Genomic DNA, 20,043 nt, shown 5'->3' on the forward strand with positions numbered 1-20,043 from the left:
ATTGGATTAGTTAATCCGTCCCTATCTATGGTTAGTTGGTTGGATAGGGCTGGCGCAGGAGCCCTAGGTGCAGCCACTTCCACGTGGTAGACTCTGGGACGCTTGGACAGGCTATATGACCAGGTGAGTGAGGACCTGCACAACCTCTTAAATGTACTGAATTTGCCCCCTTTTCTGGCCCCACAAACATTAAATAAGTGCACTCTTGTTCAGCAGTGTGTTAATTTTTCTAAAAAAATTACGAACATCAAAGTACCAAAGTATATTGTCGGAACCTTTGGGGGGCCGTTCCCCCTGGGCCCACCCCTTTACTACGCCACTGATAGGTACTACGGATAATTGTTACATGTCGTATGAAACTTTATTTTATTGTTATTCTAACGACGTATAATTTGTAACAATTGACCAACTAGTGTGCTTGCTATATTATTTTAAATCTAAATCTGCGACTTCCTTCGTAAATATTGGGTTTTCAGCCATTTTCCAAGGTGGCGGCTTGAGCACAACTTTTATTTTTGGGCACTTTATATTTTTGAGTCCTAAAGGTATGTAGAATGTTCGTACAAAGTCCCTTGCTTGTACGATTTTTTCTCTAAAATTTTGTATAATGACTGGACTAATATACGTATATTTTTAACGTTTAAGCGACAATCGTCGAATCGGTAATCGATTCTTGCCCACACAAATTAATTGATTCCTCGTTATTGAACTCACTGCTGTAACAATTCGATTTCGCTGATCTTGAAGAGTAGCAGGCAAAAGTGGTACATTCACGCTGCTTTTTATGTACTTCTCTACAGATAAGAAGCGGAAGGGCTAAGGGCCATTAAGATGAAAGAAATCATGTTGCCCACCTATTTCAATCCATTGTCCTGGAATTGAGTCGTTCAGATACTGTAGTACCTCGTGTGGAAGCAGGGCCGGATTTAGCATTTTGGCGCCCCTAGGCCCAATATTTTTTTCGCCCCCTAATCTGGTTAAAGTTACTTTCCTTAAAACCTTTATTTAAAAATTATATCAGGCCTATGTGTTAATTGCTTAAACACCACTCCACGATGCAATTTTATCATTGCAAGTTTTTTGAGGAATTTATTTGGTTCTGGGCTTAACAAAATACCGTTAATGTATTAACAAAAGATTGGTGAACTTTACCAACAATTATTTGTTCCAATGAACTTCAAAATCAGAGTGCTTTATTAGCCTGATTTTTTAAATCAATTCAAATAATATGTTAAATTATGGCTATTTATTTTTATTTCTAGATACTTTTAATTTTTTTTCTCTCGGGCGTGCGCTCCCTGGGGGCTTGCGCCCATAGGCCCGGGCCTACCGGACCTATTGGGAAATCCGGCCCTGTGTGGAAGTGACCTGGAGCATCGTTTTGCAAGAAGATAAAATAATCCCGATCTCGTTGAATTTGTATGGAAGCAACCAGCCTTGGAGCATGTCCAAACATGTATTTCCAGTCGTAGTTTCCTCCATAAAAACCAAGGGCCATAATCTTTATTGATAGAAATGGCGAAAACACATTTAGCTTTGGAGAATCTCTTTGGAATTCGATGATTACGCCGGGATTTTCAGTTCCCCAAATTCTGACGTTGTGGTGGCGATTTACTTCACCAGATATTTAGAATATTGATTCATTAAAAAAAAAAAAAAAGCCTTTCAGAAAACGTGTCATCTTTCATATCGTAAAATTCTAATCTTTTTCGTGATCACCAGGATCCAATGCCTGGAGTAACTGCAATTTATACGACATCAGATGCAGACGTTTTTTTAAGTACACGCCATACCGTTGGTTGTGGAATTCCAAGTTCTCCGCTTCCTCTGATTGTGGATTTCCTAGGACTATATTCGAAAGCAGTCCAAAAACGATCAACATTTTCATCTGACGTATGAGGTTGACCAATGCTTTTTTTTTCCCTTTGCGTATGCAACCATCTTCTACGAACTTCTTGTACCAATCGTAAATTTGTTTATGACGAGGTGGCTCTTCGTTGAACTTACATGCTGCACACTGCAACAACATATTTACTCTTTATATACTGCAGTACACAAAACTACTTCTCTTGGGGCGTGTCCACTTTCCTGTAAACAAACCACAGCGCAGCAGTAGGCATTGAATGGAACTAATAGAACTTTGAACTTTCTCCTATTCAGTGACCTATCATATGTGTTCCTATCTATTGCCATTCATTACAAGTAAATAGCTTAAATCCTCTCCTTCTTTTTGAATAGTCCGGTAGTTTTCATCTTGGTCCTTTGACAAAATTCAGAAGTTTATTATACGTATAGTTTCCTATGTGGTGTACCGAGTTCTGAGTTCTTGTTAACCTCAGATTGTTATATAAATATAATAAGTTGTTCTAATGTATAATTGGCCTAAGTCCAAATTTAGTGCAAAATTTCGCTTATTCATGTGTATTGTAAGAATCTGTACACCCATATGTACTATAAGCCACATGTTTTCACTATAAACATGTGTTTTTATAACTCATAAACAAACAGTAGCAGATGACGAAAGGAAACTATACCTCCCGGAAGAGACGAAGAAACACGAAGAAATACGAAGTAAAACGACAACCCCTCAACAAATTCTCCCTCCAGAAGGATGACTATAAAAGAGAACGACGGGGCCATGGCCAAGAAAGTATCGATATCAGTGCTGATTGCTCATATACCAAAACCTTTTCTCGAGGCAGCTATGGGCTACGGAGAATTCCATTAATACTTACTCCCATGGCTGCTATGAGCTACGGAGTATAACCGATCCCGTCTGAGGCTGCTGTGAGCTAAAACAAATGACCTTTCTTCCCGAGGCCACATCGTGTGCCGAGCACTTATTGGACATTGGAAACATGCGAAGATTTTGAGAAAAGAACTTACAAGAATTTTGTAAAAGTTTTATAAGACATTTTGTATAATAAAAAGGTGAAGGGTTAAAATTCCCATGTACATTATTTAGACTCTACCTACAGAACATTGCAGTATAAACGAAGTTATTTCCAGAATGTATATACACAGTAGTGCTAATATATTTAGCCGTGGATAGCGTGGTCTTCTATGTGTGTATAAGGGAGCTAAACAGTTTTATTTTAAAACTTTTTATTGTATTTTCACACTAAAACACTATGACTTCAAGGAGTTTATTCTATTGTAGCAGTTAATGTATTAAGAACAGACGAAGAAGAGGGAGAGGTTCCCTTAGTGTATATACAATAACGTTAAAGAAAATACAACTTTCTAGGAAAGAGCTTTTATTAATAAACACAGTTACTGTTTTTGTTTCATCACTTTTTTTTTATCATCATCTTACAACTGACAACTTAAGGGTATGAAGGGGTTCGAAAGGGGTTTCATTCAGCAATATAGACGAAAAGACGAACACCTAACCTGGACCTCTTTTTGTTTGAAGATCCTTTGTACATAACAAAAGAAATAACGCTCACACTGAATGTTTAGTAAGTATACATAGTGTTTGGTACATGTACAGAAAAAAAGAACACATCTATTAAGCCTAACATCTACAGAACATTTTTTACAAATGTGTAAAAATAACAATAGCAAATAAAAACAGTTCAGAAAATAGAACATCTCAGTGAACAGTGTTAGCAACTAGAGCACAAAAAAGTTCGTAGTTTTTATTATTATTTTTTTTTTTTTTTAAATTCGTTTCCTTAAGCAAAAAAGTTGTGCACACAGCCACTTGTTTTTTGTGAATGGTTTAAAGTGTTCAGTATAATGGTGCATATGCAGGTACCATAGTGAGAATAGATAGGATATAGTAACACATTACAGGAAAGAAAAGCACATACATACAACTTTAAAAATAACATCGTAAAGCTGGGGAAAGAATCATATATCAAAGGCTTGATTTTTGGAAAAATCTTTTCATGCTATTACGTACGAAAATGTTAAAATATTTGCTTATTTCGTCTGCTTTTTACTGAGTTTGAGAGAAGTGCATAACCATACTACTCGGAAATTCATCTTTTAGAACACTGTACAAGTGAAAATACAGTTAGTTTTGAATTGTACAACTATCATCATTTACAAAGACCAACTCTGGGTGTACATTTTTGTTAAGACTTTTAAGATGAATTGACCTATTCTGAACACTACTCTTCTGGATGTAGAGTCTTATCCGTCAAAAATTTCGGAAAAATTTGAGCCCTTAATTTCGAAATTATTGACAAGGGAACTCGTTAAGAGTATCAAATTTCATACAATTTTATGAGCTGTCCATTTTATAAAATTAATTAATATCTTACTCCAATTTCATGTGCACTTACTCATTTTAACCTTAAAATTACTTTTTCTTTTTTTAAAAAACGGTTCGTAGCACTGCACCCTAGTTTTCATGGCTACCTACAATTTGACTCTTTTTTATGCCAGAAAATGTAAGCAAATTATTGACTTTAGGTCAGATAGCGTAAAGATAGCATTAAAGTTTTGCTTTTTCAAGCTATTCCTAAGTCGAAATTAATATATTTCCAGTTCAACTTTCCTTTTGAAGTATTAAATGCGAGTCCGAACATTTCCAAATATATGCTCATCCAAAGTAAATCAGAACAGAAAATTATCACTTGTGTAAGTTGAGTAGTTAAGATAGAACAATGGAGTTACTGACATATGCATTTTTTTTTTTTTACCGTACATTGATTCTCGTAAACTATTTGCTCTCTCAAACACAGTAAAAACTATTGACAACACAAACAAAATATTTTGGATAAGATTATACAAATGTCACTTTCATACACTTATTTACATACTTCTTACAAACTCTATTTTGAAAATGGAGACAAATGATAATATAAAAAAACTTTTGGTTCATATTTGATACATAATAATAGGAATAACTTAGTTACATAACATAACTAAATTAGTATACGAACATAGCTCAGAAATGTACACGCTCTTTAGTTTATGTTGAATATTTTACCATACTAACTCAAATTTATATCAGGAATGAGTTTAACACTTTCCGTTCCGTTAATCATATTATTACGACTTTCTAGATCTCGCTGATTCTTGACAAGATGGTTAGTTTATCTTATTTATTTATTTCTTTTGAATTGTTAGAAGTGGTTTGTGTCTAGTGTTGCACCCTAGATTTCCGCCATCTTGATACTTGGATTTATCGCGTGTCATTTGCTTTTGCGCTTATAAAACTAAGCAGTCTAATTTTAGGCATGCTAAAAATTTGATTACTGTTGTACAAACCAGTACAACTGGTCTGATTTATTATTTTTTAACTTAGGAATTAGTGGACCAATTTAATTCATGTAGACAGAATATAATGGTGCTGAAAATTGAATTGTAATCGATCAATTTGTTCGAAAGTGTTTGATAAAGTATGTAGAACGCTTATGAATATTTTTCACTCTCTGAAATTCATGTGGGACATTAATTTTCGTTATTGATTGATGATTATACAAATATAGTCAAATATTATCAGGAAACTTATTGAAAAATAACTCTTTCTATTTACTTTTGAAATTTGATATCCTGGTCTTAGTTGGCAACATTTTTCGAAGAAAGGTTGAGGTAATATGGATATAAAGGTAACACGAAAACAACATTCACTCTAAGGCTCTTTCGTAGAGAATATACAACGTAACTTTCCGTCATTAGCTACGACCTTCGACTGGGCTAGTTTTATAAGGAAGGTCAAGAAGTGATAGTTTATTATTATTTAGTTTCTCACGTACCAAAATTATACCAGTTCTGATTTAGATCTGGCAACATTGACATCAACAAAGGCAATAAGAGTGGCAAACAAACGGATTTTAAACATAAGTGACAGAAGATTTTATAATTAAGATCATTCTAATGTTCTTTTCCGATTGTTTCACTTTACAGTTACATTCACAGATTCTTCTGCAGTGATTTTCTGCGAGCTGTAGCTTTTTCTTCTTCCTCTTCTTTTTTTTTATCTATTTAGATGTTTGACTTGGCTACAAATCCTTCCATCAAAGTATCAGGCTGCGACTTCAAGAACGAATTGCTACACATGACCGGTCTCTTTTTCTGTATATCCTGGCCTCGAGACGAAATTCTAGTAAATAGATGTTTAGTTTCTTCAATGATTTTGTTCATAATGTAAATACCTTCATTTTTATTAATTTTCATTTATTATCTTTTGTTTTTTATTTAAACTAAAATTAAATAAAAATATAAGATATATTACGGAGTTACGGAAAAAGTTACTATAGGAAATATAAAAAAGTGTTTTCTAAGCTTTCAAGAAATTGTCTCATTGTCGGAGAACATAGAAAAGAGAGAAAAAATTAAAAAGGATATCTGATCATATGAAGCAACTCATTTCCGAATATTTTGGCGAAAGTATATGTCAAATAAAAGTCTGGATATTTATCAAGATGCAGAGTACAATAGCGAGTAGAAAACCATTGCAAGATAATTTATGGATATGCTTGTAACCATTATACTGTGAAACAATGGGAAGAAATTTGTATATTATCGTATGTACGTATATCTATAAACAAGTCTGATCGGCAACATGAATGGATTGCGAAGGGAAACTACGAACATGATTGAACAAATTTTTTCATTATAATTTTACATCCTCATTGCGCTCTAAGGAGACATTTTTGATAGTCAAATATTTCGTAAATTTAGGTCAATAGATATATTTTTTTAAAAAAATGATCTTATTAATTTATTCCAAAATGTAAAGGCTACCACATTGTTATAGAAGATGTAATTCAGTACAACATATTGAATATTCAGTAGAAACATGTCATATAAAGGCAGAATGATATTTTTCCTATTATTTCAATGGAGGTTTATACACTAGTTTGACATGAAAAAAGTATAATTAAATTTTTCCATCGTGTATTGTGAAGTTGCTCTTGGTCTCTGGATTGAATGCCCTTAAAAGATATTGAATAGAAATCCAATTATTGCAGATAAAGTAGACCAATGCTATCTTGTGTAACTAGAATTAAAAACAGCCGTATGATTTTAGAATCATAATTACATTGGTTATAAAACATTTCAAGAAACCATGTTGTTCAATATGACTTTTAAGCCGCTTTGCCTATCTTGGTTAATTTAATATTTTTATTAAGGTAATAAAGCCACGCACTACTACATATGTTTATGTCGTATAAAATTTGCATACGCCAAGTCAAATTTCCTATTGTTAAATTATACGAAAAGTTATCTTACTAATTTATTTAAATGTAGCTCCGATAATAGTGGTCTTCACGTGTGTAGTTTCATTTTTTAAAATCGAAATCAAATTCACCTCAATAATATGCGCATATAGACTTTAAAATAGCAATCCACACGGGAGAAAAAAAATTGTTCTAGCCTCGGCACGGAAAGTGTTAAGTACAGTTTTGTTTAACAAATATAACTAAACAAATCTTTATATTGAATGTTCAGTATGCACATGTGTGTTCTTTTTTCTTTCTTTCTTTTCTTTTCTTTTTTTACCACAACCAAATAAACTACAAATATAACAGGAACATTTTTGTACCTGTCTATATAAAAAAGTAATATTTGACTTAAATCCTTTTGAATATGCGCCAAAGAATTACTTCTGCATTTCCAAACACATTCTCAAAATATAAAGTTTAAAGAATTTACAGCAGATACACACAAAATAACATCTTACATAGTGAACCAGAAATCTGAGTGTATTTACGTATAATTAGTTTTCCCGTTAAATTTAACAATTTCATATAATTATCACTACGACCATGCCCAGAAAAAAAAAATGGGAGTATAGAAAAAGAAAATACTTGATAGAGATACGTGAAAATTACTTAGCATGTAACTTTATCTCGTTTAAATTTGAGAATTTCGAGGGGATTTCACCCACAATATTTTCTCTCCCGAATATGGACTTTGTTGCAACTAAAACGTATATGTACTCATTTATATACATTTAAAATATATCCATTTCACAAGAACAAAATGAACCAATTAGGGGTTAGCTTTTCGGTAAATTTATAGAATGCGTTCTCCCTACACCTAATTTATCTACGTCAAATTGATCAATTCGATTCAAAAATATTAAGAAAATAATATGCTATGAGATTAATATTTATATTTCTGACAGTTATATATATATATATTCTTGAAACCCAGTCACTTGCCTCTCTTTGAAAGGTTTTATTTTTATTTTTTGATACATATCTGGGTTTCAAAGTATATTTGAAGTTTACCGGAGTGTAAGTAAGAAGTTTGAGTTATAGTACAAGTGTAGGAAGGTGGAAATGAAATTGATAGTAATTTATTTGTAATTATAAATTGTAAAAGCGTAATGTACTGTAGAAAAAATTTCCTTTGTATGCCTGTGCATGTTGCAATATCCTCTTGATCATTGTTGTTAATATTGTAATGAGCACATATATTACGTCTTCTTTATTCTTTTTTTTTTTTTTTTTTTTTGTGATAATATTCGGAAATGTATGTCTCATGCACCTATTGTAATGGGGGACAAACTCCTGTTATAGGTAATAAATAAATAAATAAATAAATAAATAAATAAATAAATAAATAAATAAATAAAAGACCGTATTTCACAACTGAAGGTAGGAAAAATTAATGCTGAAGTTTCAAATAAATAAATAAATAAATAAATAAATAAATAGCTTTCAGTTCAACATCCCCAAGATTGTGTCCTTTAGGCAAAGGGAGACTGATGATGGAAGAACTGACGGAATGAGAATAAGGGAAAAAACGGGAGTACCCCGAGAAAACCCACAGATATAATCTTGTCCACCACAAACTTATTTGGCCGGGAATCGAACCAAGGAACTCACGCACCAGAGGCAAGCGCTCTACCAATGAGCCACCATGTTCCCAGCTTCAAATAAAATTTACAATTGAATCAAGAAAGTATACATTTGTTTAAATGTATTCTACAGATGAGAAAACACCCCGTTAGCCATATAATGTATTGGCCCATTGTCGGCACATGATTGGCCCACAACCATAAAGTCGGCCCATTATCGCGACAAAAATGGCATGCGCATACGGACGATAATACAAAGGGAGGTAGGTGTTCAGATTTAAAAAAAAGCTGTACTCTGGTTTATTTAGTTAAGAAATATATAATTAACTGAATAAACATACCAGTAACTGAAAATGCTATTAATAAATAACATAACGGAAAATTTTACAAAAATAATTTTAAAAAAATTACTCTTTTAATTTTTTAAAAGCATTTTGTCACATTTAAATTACAAGTACATTATATCAAAAAGCTGATTCTTCTCCGGGAACGAACGGATATTTCCAACAAAATTGTGTGTGTTAGAGTCGATTGATGAATCATAGTTCCCGTTTAGAATCATAACTTAATTAATCTCTATCACAACTTCTGTTTTGGAGGCACTCTGCAGTAGCTCTTCAAAATTCATGCTATAAAAATTCGTTTTCTATTTTCGCAATTGAGGCAAAACCAAATATGTAACTCTTCTACAAAAATAAATAAATAAATAAATAATAAAATAGTGTGTCAAAGAAAGAAATTATACTTTCCGTGGACAGAATGGGTTAAATTTTTTTCTCTAGAAGAAGAATAGAACCAGATGAAAATACAGTGGAGTTCCGGTAATCCGAACAGGTCCGGGAGAAAAAAAAAATATTTATTCATTTATTGTGGCGAAAATAGGCAGTTTTACGAAATTAATAACTAAAAGGATGAAAATGGATACAAGTTTTCGTAGAATGAACTACACAAAGATAGTAATACCCTAACGGAAAGATTTGTAACTACTGTACGTACAGTACGTAGAAAAATAAAAGCATCAAGTTTTTTCAACATTTTTTTAAAAATTTTTTTTCAGTACAGTACATATACTGTAGTCAGAAAACGTGTTTTAAAATACTATACGCAATGTATTACAACACAATAGATCCATTCACTCGCTTCAAACCGCGTTTTTACTGTTATTCCGGTTAATTCGAACAATCACGTAATCCGAACAGGGTTCGGTCCCAATTAGTTCGGATTATCCGGACTCCACCGTAGTTCAATATGTAGTCCTAGTCAGGTATGAGATCTAAGAAAGGCAAAAATTAAAACTTCACTGAAAATGGGTACACGAGGTTCATTCAATTCATGAAAAGAGACAATTAACAGGTTAAACCGAGAACCCTATAGTATAAGTGAAGAAATTCAAGCATTTTTTTCTCTTATCACATAAAGTTTAGGAAATTTGAAAGTTAAACCTATCATCAGTATATAAATAATATTAGAGATTAACAAAAACTTAAATATAATTTCTTTTACATAATTATTTTGAGAGTAAAATTTTCTTATAGGTTTTAATTCATGATCAATGGCAAAACCTAGCAATATACTGGAGATACTTAAAGCAGACGCTGGATAGATTTAACATAATGCTAAATTTCTTTTTTCGAAAGTAATTTAATATAGTTTTCTGTTTTCAAAAATATTTCTTAAACATTACACTAACACGTAGGGATGGCAAGAATATTATTTGGGGAGGTGGGGAAATGTATATTTAAAGTCCTCGAACAGGGAATTAAAAAAAAAAAAAAAAGAATCACATATTTTGCTTAGTATACTGTAGGGGGACAGAAACGGTGGCATACGAAAAGAATGATGAAACACAAGTAGAAGGCTTCAAAATGTGAATATGAAGAATAATGGATGAAATTAGATGAAAATTCAAGAAATTAAATAGAAAATGTTGGAAATAATAGACAGAGAATAACAATACTAATATATAAACAGGTCTTCTCGGATTAGCAAGCAGGTAAATACTGTTGTATCTTGCAACGTTTCGAGGGCTAACTTTGTTCTCATCAACAGGCAAATATGATGGGGCAATAGTGTGTGTGGAATATATACTTCATGTGTGTGTGATTGGACTCTTCTGATTAGATCTGAGAAAGGTGATTCTGGTTGAAATGGCGGCTTCTGATTGGTGCTTGAAACAGCGGGATATGATTGGTATCCATGTTTGATTCAGTTGGAAGGTTCGTTTTTTCTTGAGTGATTGCAACAGCTTCTGTTATCCTTCTATTCCAAACACTTGAGTATTTTGCTGTTATTTTAGTATCTGTAAATAAAATGTTCTGTTTCTGATTGATGCTTTGCTCGGTCAGACCGGACTTTTCTGGTTGGTTTAATCTGATGTAACTGTTGTGTTCTTTTAATTCCAATCAGAAGAGTCCAATCACACACATACATGAAGTACATATTCCACGCACTCTATTGTCCGATCATATTTGCCTGAAGATGAGGACAACGTCAGCCCTCGAAACGTTGCAAGATACAGTATTTACGTGGTTGCTAACCCAAGAAAACCTGTTTACAACACGACGCCAGGAAAGCTTCAATGAATACTAATATAATTAAAAAGAGGGAAAAAAAAAACAAGTTGTTTGGAGTGTGCAAATTATCTCCCTGCAATGTGATACAAAGTATGGTGGAACAAAAGAGAGAAAGGTAGATATACAGATATAGATAAATTTAGATATAAGGTTAGTAGTATCAGTGACGTAACTAGGGTGAGGCAAACGGACATTGTTCCCCGGGCACCGGATTGGGAGGGCGTAAAAATTGGGCAAATATTTGAGGGAACATCTTGGTTTGGTTGATCAGGAGTCGCTCAGGCAAGTTCTTGCCCGGGTGCAACTACCCTATTTACTTCACTGAGTAGCATTCCATTTAAAGACTTTATACTTTATTGGGTAACATTATATATATAGATATAGATATATATATATGTTACCCGATAAAGTGTACTGAGAAAGGTGATTCTGATGTTAAAACACACATACACACAAAAAGCTGAAGAACGTAATGCATATAAGGTTCTGAATTTTTGGCAAATATCCTGGGATTATAAAATACAGTAAAACCTGTCTTTAGCGGAATCGAACGGGACTCGCAAAAATGTCCGATAGAGATAGGTTTTCGGTTAGCAAAGGTAGACGTACGCAAATAATAATAGTAATAATAATAATAATAATAATAATAATAATAATAATAATAATAATAATAATAATAATAATAATAATAATAATAATAATAATAATAATAATAATGAACATACTGAGATAAAATATGATGCCGCACGTACCTTAGTCAATTTACATTTATTTCTATTACGATTTAATACACGCAGAACTTACAATGAACAGTAAAAATACTGTACACACGTTAACTTAATTTTTCCAGTAGTCAAGGTTGGTTTCTGTACATATCGCTTCTTATCTGCTCAACTTTCCACAGAGACTTCAGCCTGAGACACTACACTAAGCATATCAGCGTCATTTCAACGTAAGGCAAATGTTACAGTTCCTTTAAACTTTTGACAGAATCTTGATAAGTCTTTAGCCTACATTCTTCTTCCAACTCAATGCCTTATTTCTCATCTTCCTCCACCTCCTCTTTTTCCTTTCAGATTCTCCATATAATTCTCAATTAAAGCATGCATATCTGTCATGCCTGCTTCGGTTTGCACATCACTATATGTTTTTTGTGAAAAATAAATCTAACCTCTCATATGATGTCTAAAAACTTTCTTTAATACTGCACTCTGAAACTTAAAATTTTCCGTTAAGAGGCTTATTTTGATTTTCGTTGTTTGTGTAATATAGTTTCCGCTTAATGAAGGGAATTTAACACAATTTTCGCCAGTAAATTCATGGGACCGTGAAATATTTCCTTTTAACACAAGTTTATGTTTATAGTCCGCTGAAGACAGATTGTACTGTACTTATGATGACATTAGCTTATATAAAGCATCCGTTTGTACATTAATATGATTATCTGCACGGTCTGTACGATCTCCCAAAATGGCTAACGAAGTACAAAATGAGAGGAAACTTAAAAAGAGGATTTCAAAGGGCTTTTTCTATGAATATTATAACCAGGATTCGTTCGAAACCTTCTTGTATATGATAATTGAACAAATTCGTTTGTTCCTAGATACGAATAGTACTGTATCAGTAAAATATATATTAACATGTTACTCTAATCAGTGATAGCCAAACATATGAAGCTTTTGAGTTACCATACCATTTTTAAATCCTACTGTGAGCTACCAACCAAGAATTGCCAACCTTTTCTTTAAAAACAAAAACAAAAACAAAACACGTTTGTTTATGGAGGAATCAAGGTTAGCCAACCAGAGCGTTAAGGTTAGTGTACTGAAAATGTCCCTGCGGGCTACTAGTAGCTCGCGATAGACGGTTTGGCGATCACTGCTCTAACTCAAAGAAAATGTGCTAAAATCTTATGGATTCATATCTTCAGCAGTATCTGCAACAACTTTCTGCAACATAATGCTAGATCTGTTGACCCAAAAACTTGAGATATTTTCATCTTAAATGTTTAATAGCACACATACGTACACACACACACACACACACACACAAACATTTTCTGTTCTTCAATATAAAACTTTGTTTGCAATATATATATAATTATATAAGTATGTACACACAATTATTTTCTCAACTCTTTCCTTACAGGATAGATAACAAACAAATAAGCAACAGAACAAGGTTAAGAACATTGTTGTCACATACATTAAACAAAGATAAGCCAACAATTTAAGGAGGGTTGGCATTCTCACATATAGTATATAGACTCTTCATAAGAAAGTTCTCTTTTTTATATATATACACTTATTTTCTTCATATAAAATTTTTCAAGGTCACACTCTTCTGGATATCACATCAATAACACAATGGCTACAGAGAGTACACAACAATATGGCATCCCTACCCCCCAAACTGAGCTAGAATATTTTCTAAAGGCATTAAGTAATTGACAAACACTATATACAGGCACACACTACTGCGAAACTGCAGCATATGATATGGTAAACTTCCTGTAGACGATTTCTGTTGTAAGAACTTGAGCATTTCTTAATGTAAAGCAATGGGATTATACGAGGATACACAACATAAAAAAAAGGGGCTGTTATTTATGTGATACCAGTCTCCAGCTTGACCTCAGGACAGCCCACATAAGATTTTTCTTCTTTCTTTTTCTTCAAGGAGTTCTTTTTAAACGAGGATGGTTTACGGCCACACTGTGTGCCCGAAATCTCGTCCACACTTTATTCCGATTCAAACACCAATAATATCACGGTACTCTTCTTTGCAATGCAGTGCTTGTATGACATACACTTTATCACTTCCGACGAGCAGAATAATGGGAGTGTCCCTTATATTTCAGTCGCGGGCGGCAACCTTTTCCAGAGGATTTCTTTTTTATTTTTTTTAGCAAAAGGAATGTAATTTTGGGTACATGAAACAAGGAGAAGTTTTAAAGGAAAGCAGGCGTCAAGAAACTTTATCGTACGGAACGGATAAGTCAAACAAGTGAAACAACTTAAACTAGTGGAACAACTTAAACAAGTGAAACAACTTAAACTAGTGGAACAACTTCTTCGTCAAATTGTTTATTATAATATTCAGGTCAATAATTTACAAACTTATGCAAAATAAATTTTTTCCATCTTTGTAATTTGTACAGACAACTCCACATTTACAGAGAAATATTTTCCTAAACATAAATAAACAGAAACTAACACAAACTCAACCAAATTTACATTCGTAAGTCGACAAGATCTTTATTTATATATCGTTTTCTATGTATTTTAAGGATTGCTATAGTAACGTTTCCTGTCGCCTGATTTTCTTAAGAATTTCATCTCGTCTGACGTACCCGAAATTACAATCTTGTCGTAATAAATTTCACCGAAGAAGCCTCAGGTTCATAAAGGTATGAAATATCTTGAAACATGATCATTATTCTTCTCAACGGAAACGTTACGTTTCACTATGTCGAAGTGCTCTCCCAGCGTCTTCTGTGTTGCAAGTACAGCCAAAATCTTCGTATGCTAACTTACAATCACGCGTAACCCGGAACTCAGTGATTTGAACATGGAAACAAGAAATTGAAAGCGTTCTGATGACACTTAAAAACATGAAAACAAGAAAATATTCTTTTTTTCTGGAGGTTTTCTGTCGGGATTTTTCTGCACACTAAGACACAATATATTTTCTTCATTAGTGTTATCGAATTATGCGATATCTAACACACTTCACCGTGATACCCACTGCGACGCCATCTTGTCGCAGCTCTTGTTGTTGTTGGGAATTGGACAAAATATCGCAATAAGCCCAAATTTCAATCCTTTTGCCACCTTAGAAGCTTACTGTCACTCTAAAAAACAAAGAAGATATTTATATATGAACGTTATACCTATTATTGACATATAGTGACACTATACTACTCTACAGGATGGTCCAAAAGTGTGGAAACACCCAAATAAAATCAAAATCGTTCAGAATTGGAGAAAAAGGAAAGAAGTGATGATAACAGACGAGGGGGAAATCTTTTTGAGACATATGGCACCATCGGCCGCCATCTATTTATACGACCAACCGTTGCAAAGTTCTAATCAATTTTCTTTTGTAACACGGAATGGCACTAACAAGGGATGAGCGAATAGAGTTCGTGTTGATCTCAGGAGAGCGCAGCAGCAGACATATCTTATTTGGATTTTATTAGGGTGTTTCTACATTTTTGGACTACCCTGTATTTTAGATAGAAGATGTGCATTTATTTATAGATAAGATTTAACACATATTGAGGGCCGTTGCTGGCCCAGGTCATTTCAAAAATGCTGCCCCCTCAATGTCAACAAATACCGGAGTAGAAAATTTGAGGCAGTGAAGTGAATAATAAATATTTAATTACAACTGAAAAAATAAAATAAATACTATAACACATAACCCACGTAGACCCATATGTAAATACGGCCCTGGCATGATACACAAAGCGTAAAATCTTGGATGACTGGACTAGGACTCGAACCCGGGATCTTCGGCATGTCATACAAATGCGTTAACCCCTATGTTACCCAGTCCGCTTCCCAGAATAGCCATACACTCTCTTACTCTTGAAGTCGGTTTTCTTTACTTAGACCACGTGACTTGTACTACAATCTAGTTGCCGTGCTTGATCAATCCAGTATCCATATTCAAAACACCTTTTCACGGCTATAGCTAGGTTATGATTCAAGCCATGTGATCTAAGCAAAGAGCATCGACTTCAAGAATGAGATAGTGTGTGGATATTCTGGGAAGCGAACTGGGTAGCGTAATGGTTAACGCATCGGCACGACATGCCGAAGATCCTGGGTTCGAGTCTCATTCCAGTCATCCACTTTTTCACTCTTTGTATACCATTGAATTCGCACCTACAGAGAATTTATTGTGTAAAAAGTCTGGTTGTTTCCTCACTTCATTAATATATAACGGCCTTGGAATGTTTTCATACAGTGTTAAGAAATATAAGGACAAATTACTGCGTTCACAGTTTGTTAAAGGATCTGAAAACATTAGATTGAATTTAAGTTTTGTAAAATTGTTTCAGAGGTAAGCATAAATTTAAAAGAACAGGCCCTTTATTATATTCAAAAAAATTTACAACTTTTCCGGTATGTAGCTATTGCTTGACAGGAATTTCAAGTAATGGAGTGGAAGCCGAAAAAGCGGTGTCAGGGCCAGAAGGGTATGGAACATATAGGAACATATTCATTATTTATTTCAACGGAAACGTTACTTTACACTGCATCGATGTGCTTCCCTAATGTCTTTCGTGTTGTATCTACAGCCAAAATCTTCGTACACTAGCTTACAATCACGCGTAACGCGGTTTATAATCATATCTTATAAGTTTAGAATTACAACAATAACTTTACACGTGTTTTCTACTGCCTAACATAAATCTACGAAGCTAGTTCCACATTACATATGTCCATATAAAAGAAGTTCTACTAAAGTGTTTGCAATAGCAGATCGTTCAAAAGGAGAAATGTTTGAGTACAAGGGATTTATATTAAAGAGTTTAACTCTCATGATTTTCAATTGGGAACGTGAAAAGAGTACAAAATCACCTTCTAAAAACTGAAAAGAGTTTCCCAGAGCTACTGACGAATGCATCAGAAATCGTTGAAACAGTTTAGTGTACTACAAGTAAAGTACTCCTGGATGGAGTAAGTTGTTATATTTTTTACACATTTAAAAGATGTATATTTTGTGTCTATCACGTAGTCAAAAAAGCATTAAGCCTTTTTGCGCACGAGATGGCGTTAGTGTCCAAAATCTCAAAGTATATGAGTTGCAGCAGGTTGGGCCTAACATCATTTGAAAGCTGACAGTTGAAGGCAGTAAATTTGCAAAACGTGTTGGAATTCTTACAATCAGACGTAAGTTAATTGCATCATGAAGATGAATGAACTGTGCCCAAAACTACGTTACATTTTATATTTTATTTCGGCAAAAGCACAAATGCAGCGCAAGAACAATTCTTGCAAGCCTCCATGAATTGGGATACGAAATTCTCCCACATCCACCATATAGCCCTGATCTCAACTCTACTGACTACTATCTGTTTCGGGCTCTGCAGGTGCATTTCTGTGGAAAATGATTTAACAATGCAGACTCCATAATTAAATGACTTCTCATCTTTCATCACTTTCAGACTTCAAAGCTATAGAGGAACTTTCCCCTTCCTGGTAGAAATGTATTGCTTCTAGGGGGATTATTTTGATTAAATACATGGTTTGATAACAAACTTCTGCATTTCTCATCCTCAAAAGCGACATTTCATATTACACAATCTAATATAAGTTGCTGTTAAATCGATTTTTATCTTAATGGTTCTTAATCATATACCAAAGGGAACTTAGATCATAAACAAAATTATTTTGCATGCATTCTTCAATTCAATCTACACTCAATGGTTAATCGTAAGAATAGGCCATTATTATTTAAGAATATACTATTGTTATTTAAATAGATTTCAGGCGTAACTGAAATATTCCTACTGTGATGAAAATCGATAGCACATGACTCATTGACATGACAGGTTGGAGGCAATATGGCGTCAGGATATGAAGAACTGTCTCGGACTCACGTTTAATATTCTTATTTATTTATTTATTTTATTTTGGATTCAATCTTTATAGTGCGTGGAGATCCCTGGCGTCATTATTTTAATTATCTACAATGACTTTACTATATAACAATATCGTTTAATGAGGCGAATTCGGGTTTCTACCTACACAATTTTGGTTACGACTCGTGTCATGACTATTTTTTTTAGTGCAAACAATTTTAATATTTGATAAATTCATATTATAACAATTAAGGGGCAATAGAGGACTTGGTTACCACGGCTGCCTCCTAACTTTAAAACCGTATTACGGATTTAAGACAAGACAAGACAAGACTCATTGACATTTAATACTAATTCTCTTAGTAGTAACAGTAATAATAGTAATAATAATATGGCCTTTTAATAATGGTGTTAGAACTAGCTGATTTAAAGTAAATTCTGTTGGCTGGGTATATACTACTGAGAAAATATTCAAGTTCACAGCATGTTGGATTTTTTTTTTTTTTTTTTTTTTTTTTGAGTGCTACTTATACATTCTACTACGTATTAGAATTGGCCATTTGGAAATAGTTAAGCTAAGCGTCTATCCGAACAGTTTACCAAATAAACTTTCAATATTGAACCAACAGTGCAAACCACAAGCAACCTACGTTTGTTCAACTAGTGTGTGTGCTACTTGAGAAGAATTCAATAACTCACCTTGTTCATGTTCTTGAAGTTATTTGGTGAAATAACTACACAATGAAATGGACTGGACAGTACACAAAGACTGTGACGAATACAAGCCCTAGCGACAGCTTCGCAGCTGAAATAAATTACACAATAAATATATTATCTATTATTTTACTATGAAATGAAAAAGTAAAAGTAAAACCACTAATAGATTAATAGTAAATAAAAACTAAGTTATTTGTTCATATAGTTTGCATACTTTTTAAAACTACTTTAGCTACTGAAACCTCGGACTGCGTAAATTATGCGGATTTCTTATAACAGCGGTCTTGATCTGAGTTTTGTTCTATTATACGGTAATGGTATACACGATGTGTCTATTAACTTTTAAGACTGGCATTATCAGAAAATAATGCAGCAGAGAATTACCTTGATTGGCTACTAATCTTCAATATATGACCCTCTTTGTTGTATACAGGCAATTACATGTATAGTTTCTGAATTCCTTTGTGGAAGTCCTCTTGTTCGATAATGTTGAGTTCCTTCGTCAAAGCTCTTTGGATGTCCGAAATTGAGTCAAAATGTTTGCCTTTCAACATGGACGACCGATTCATCACCAGTTATAATTTTCTTCATCCATTCTAGGTCATTTTCGGCCAGTTGAACCCAGTCCTGACCCGACGACACCCGGTCTCCTTTTCGCTCTGCTGTCAGACTGTGGGGCACAAATCTGGAACAAATCATCTTTTTCTGTACATCTTGTTCTACGAGCTTCCAAATAGTATTCTTACCAAAATTCGTGCCCTCTGCAATTATCCTGAGGAATTGACGACTTAGAGCCAGCTTTTCCTGCACTTTTTCAACATTTTCGTCAGTTCGAACTGTCACTGGATGGCCAGGTCTAGGGTTGTCCTGACCGTCTCCCGACCCTCACGGAAACGACGATGCCACACAAAATGGTCGCTTGAGAAAGATAATTATTGTTGTAAGCTGTTTGAATCATGTCCACGGTCTCCATGGGTGTTTTGCCATGTTTTACTTAAACTTGATGGCTACCCTCTGCTCCACTTTACTGTCCATGACAAACAAAGAAAACACAGATCTCTGAAATCACTGTAACTCACAAAATTTGGAACATAAATTCGTGAATTCTTCACACAATGCATAATGCACCGGTACTAACAACTACATACAATAACCGCTTGGTGGCTACAGCGATTATCTTAGAGTGTTGCCAGAATTGAAATTTAATAGACACATTGTGTTTCTATAATTTCTTAAACAATAATTCTACCATACCCTCTTTTCTTACCACAATAAATTCATCCCCTTTATTTACTTGAACCGCGCGCAAACTGTAATAAAGTAGAAGAATTACGAGTATATACAATTAGATATTCCGTGGTTCATTGTGCAATCAGATCGTTATTCAATCA

General features: G+C 33.8%; 1 protein-coding gene across 4 annotated transcripts in view; it reads right to left on the bottom strand.

Annotated features, from left to right (window-relative positions):
- Positions 1-3,481: 3,481 nt before the first annotated feature.
- LOC145664982 (uncharacterized) overlaps positions 3,482-20,043 on the bottom strand; it is a 536,351-nt gene continuing 519,789 nt past the window's right edge. For all 4 annotated transcript variants that reach the window (XM_081732149.1, XM_081732151.1, XM_081732150.1 and 1 more), the window contains 2 exons: positions 18,635-18,740; positions 3,482-15,193 (listed from right to left, as the gene is read on the bottom strand). In XM_081732149.1, coding sequence (XP_081588275.1) covers positions 18,670-18,740 — 71 coding nt within the window. In that variant the 3' untranslated portion in view covers positions 3,482-15,193; positions 18,635-18,669. The remainder of the gene's footprint in view (positions 15,194-18,634; positions 18,741-20,043) is intronic.

Source organism: Thermobia domestica, chromosome 11 (assembly GCF_964235325.1).
Source record: "Thermobia domestica chromosome 11, izTheDome1.hap1.1, whole genome shotgun sequence".
NCBI lineage: Eukaryota > Metazoa > Arthropoda > Insecta > Zygentoma > Lepismatidae > Thermobia > Thermobia domestica.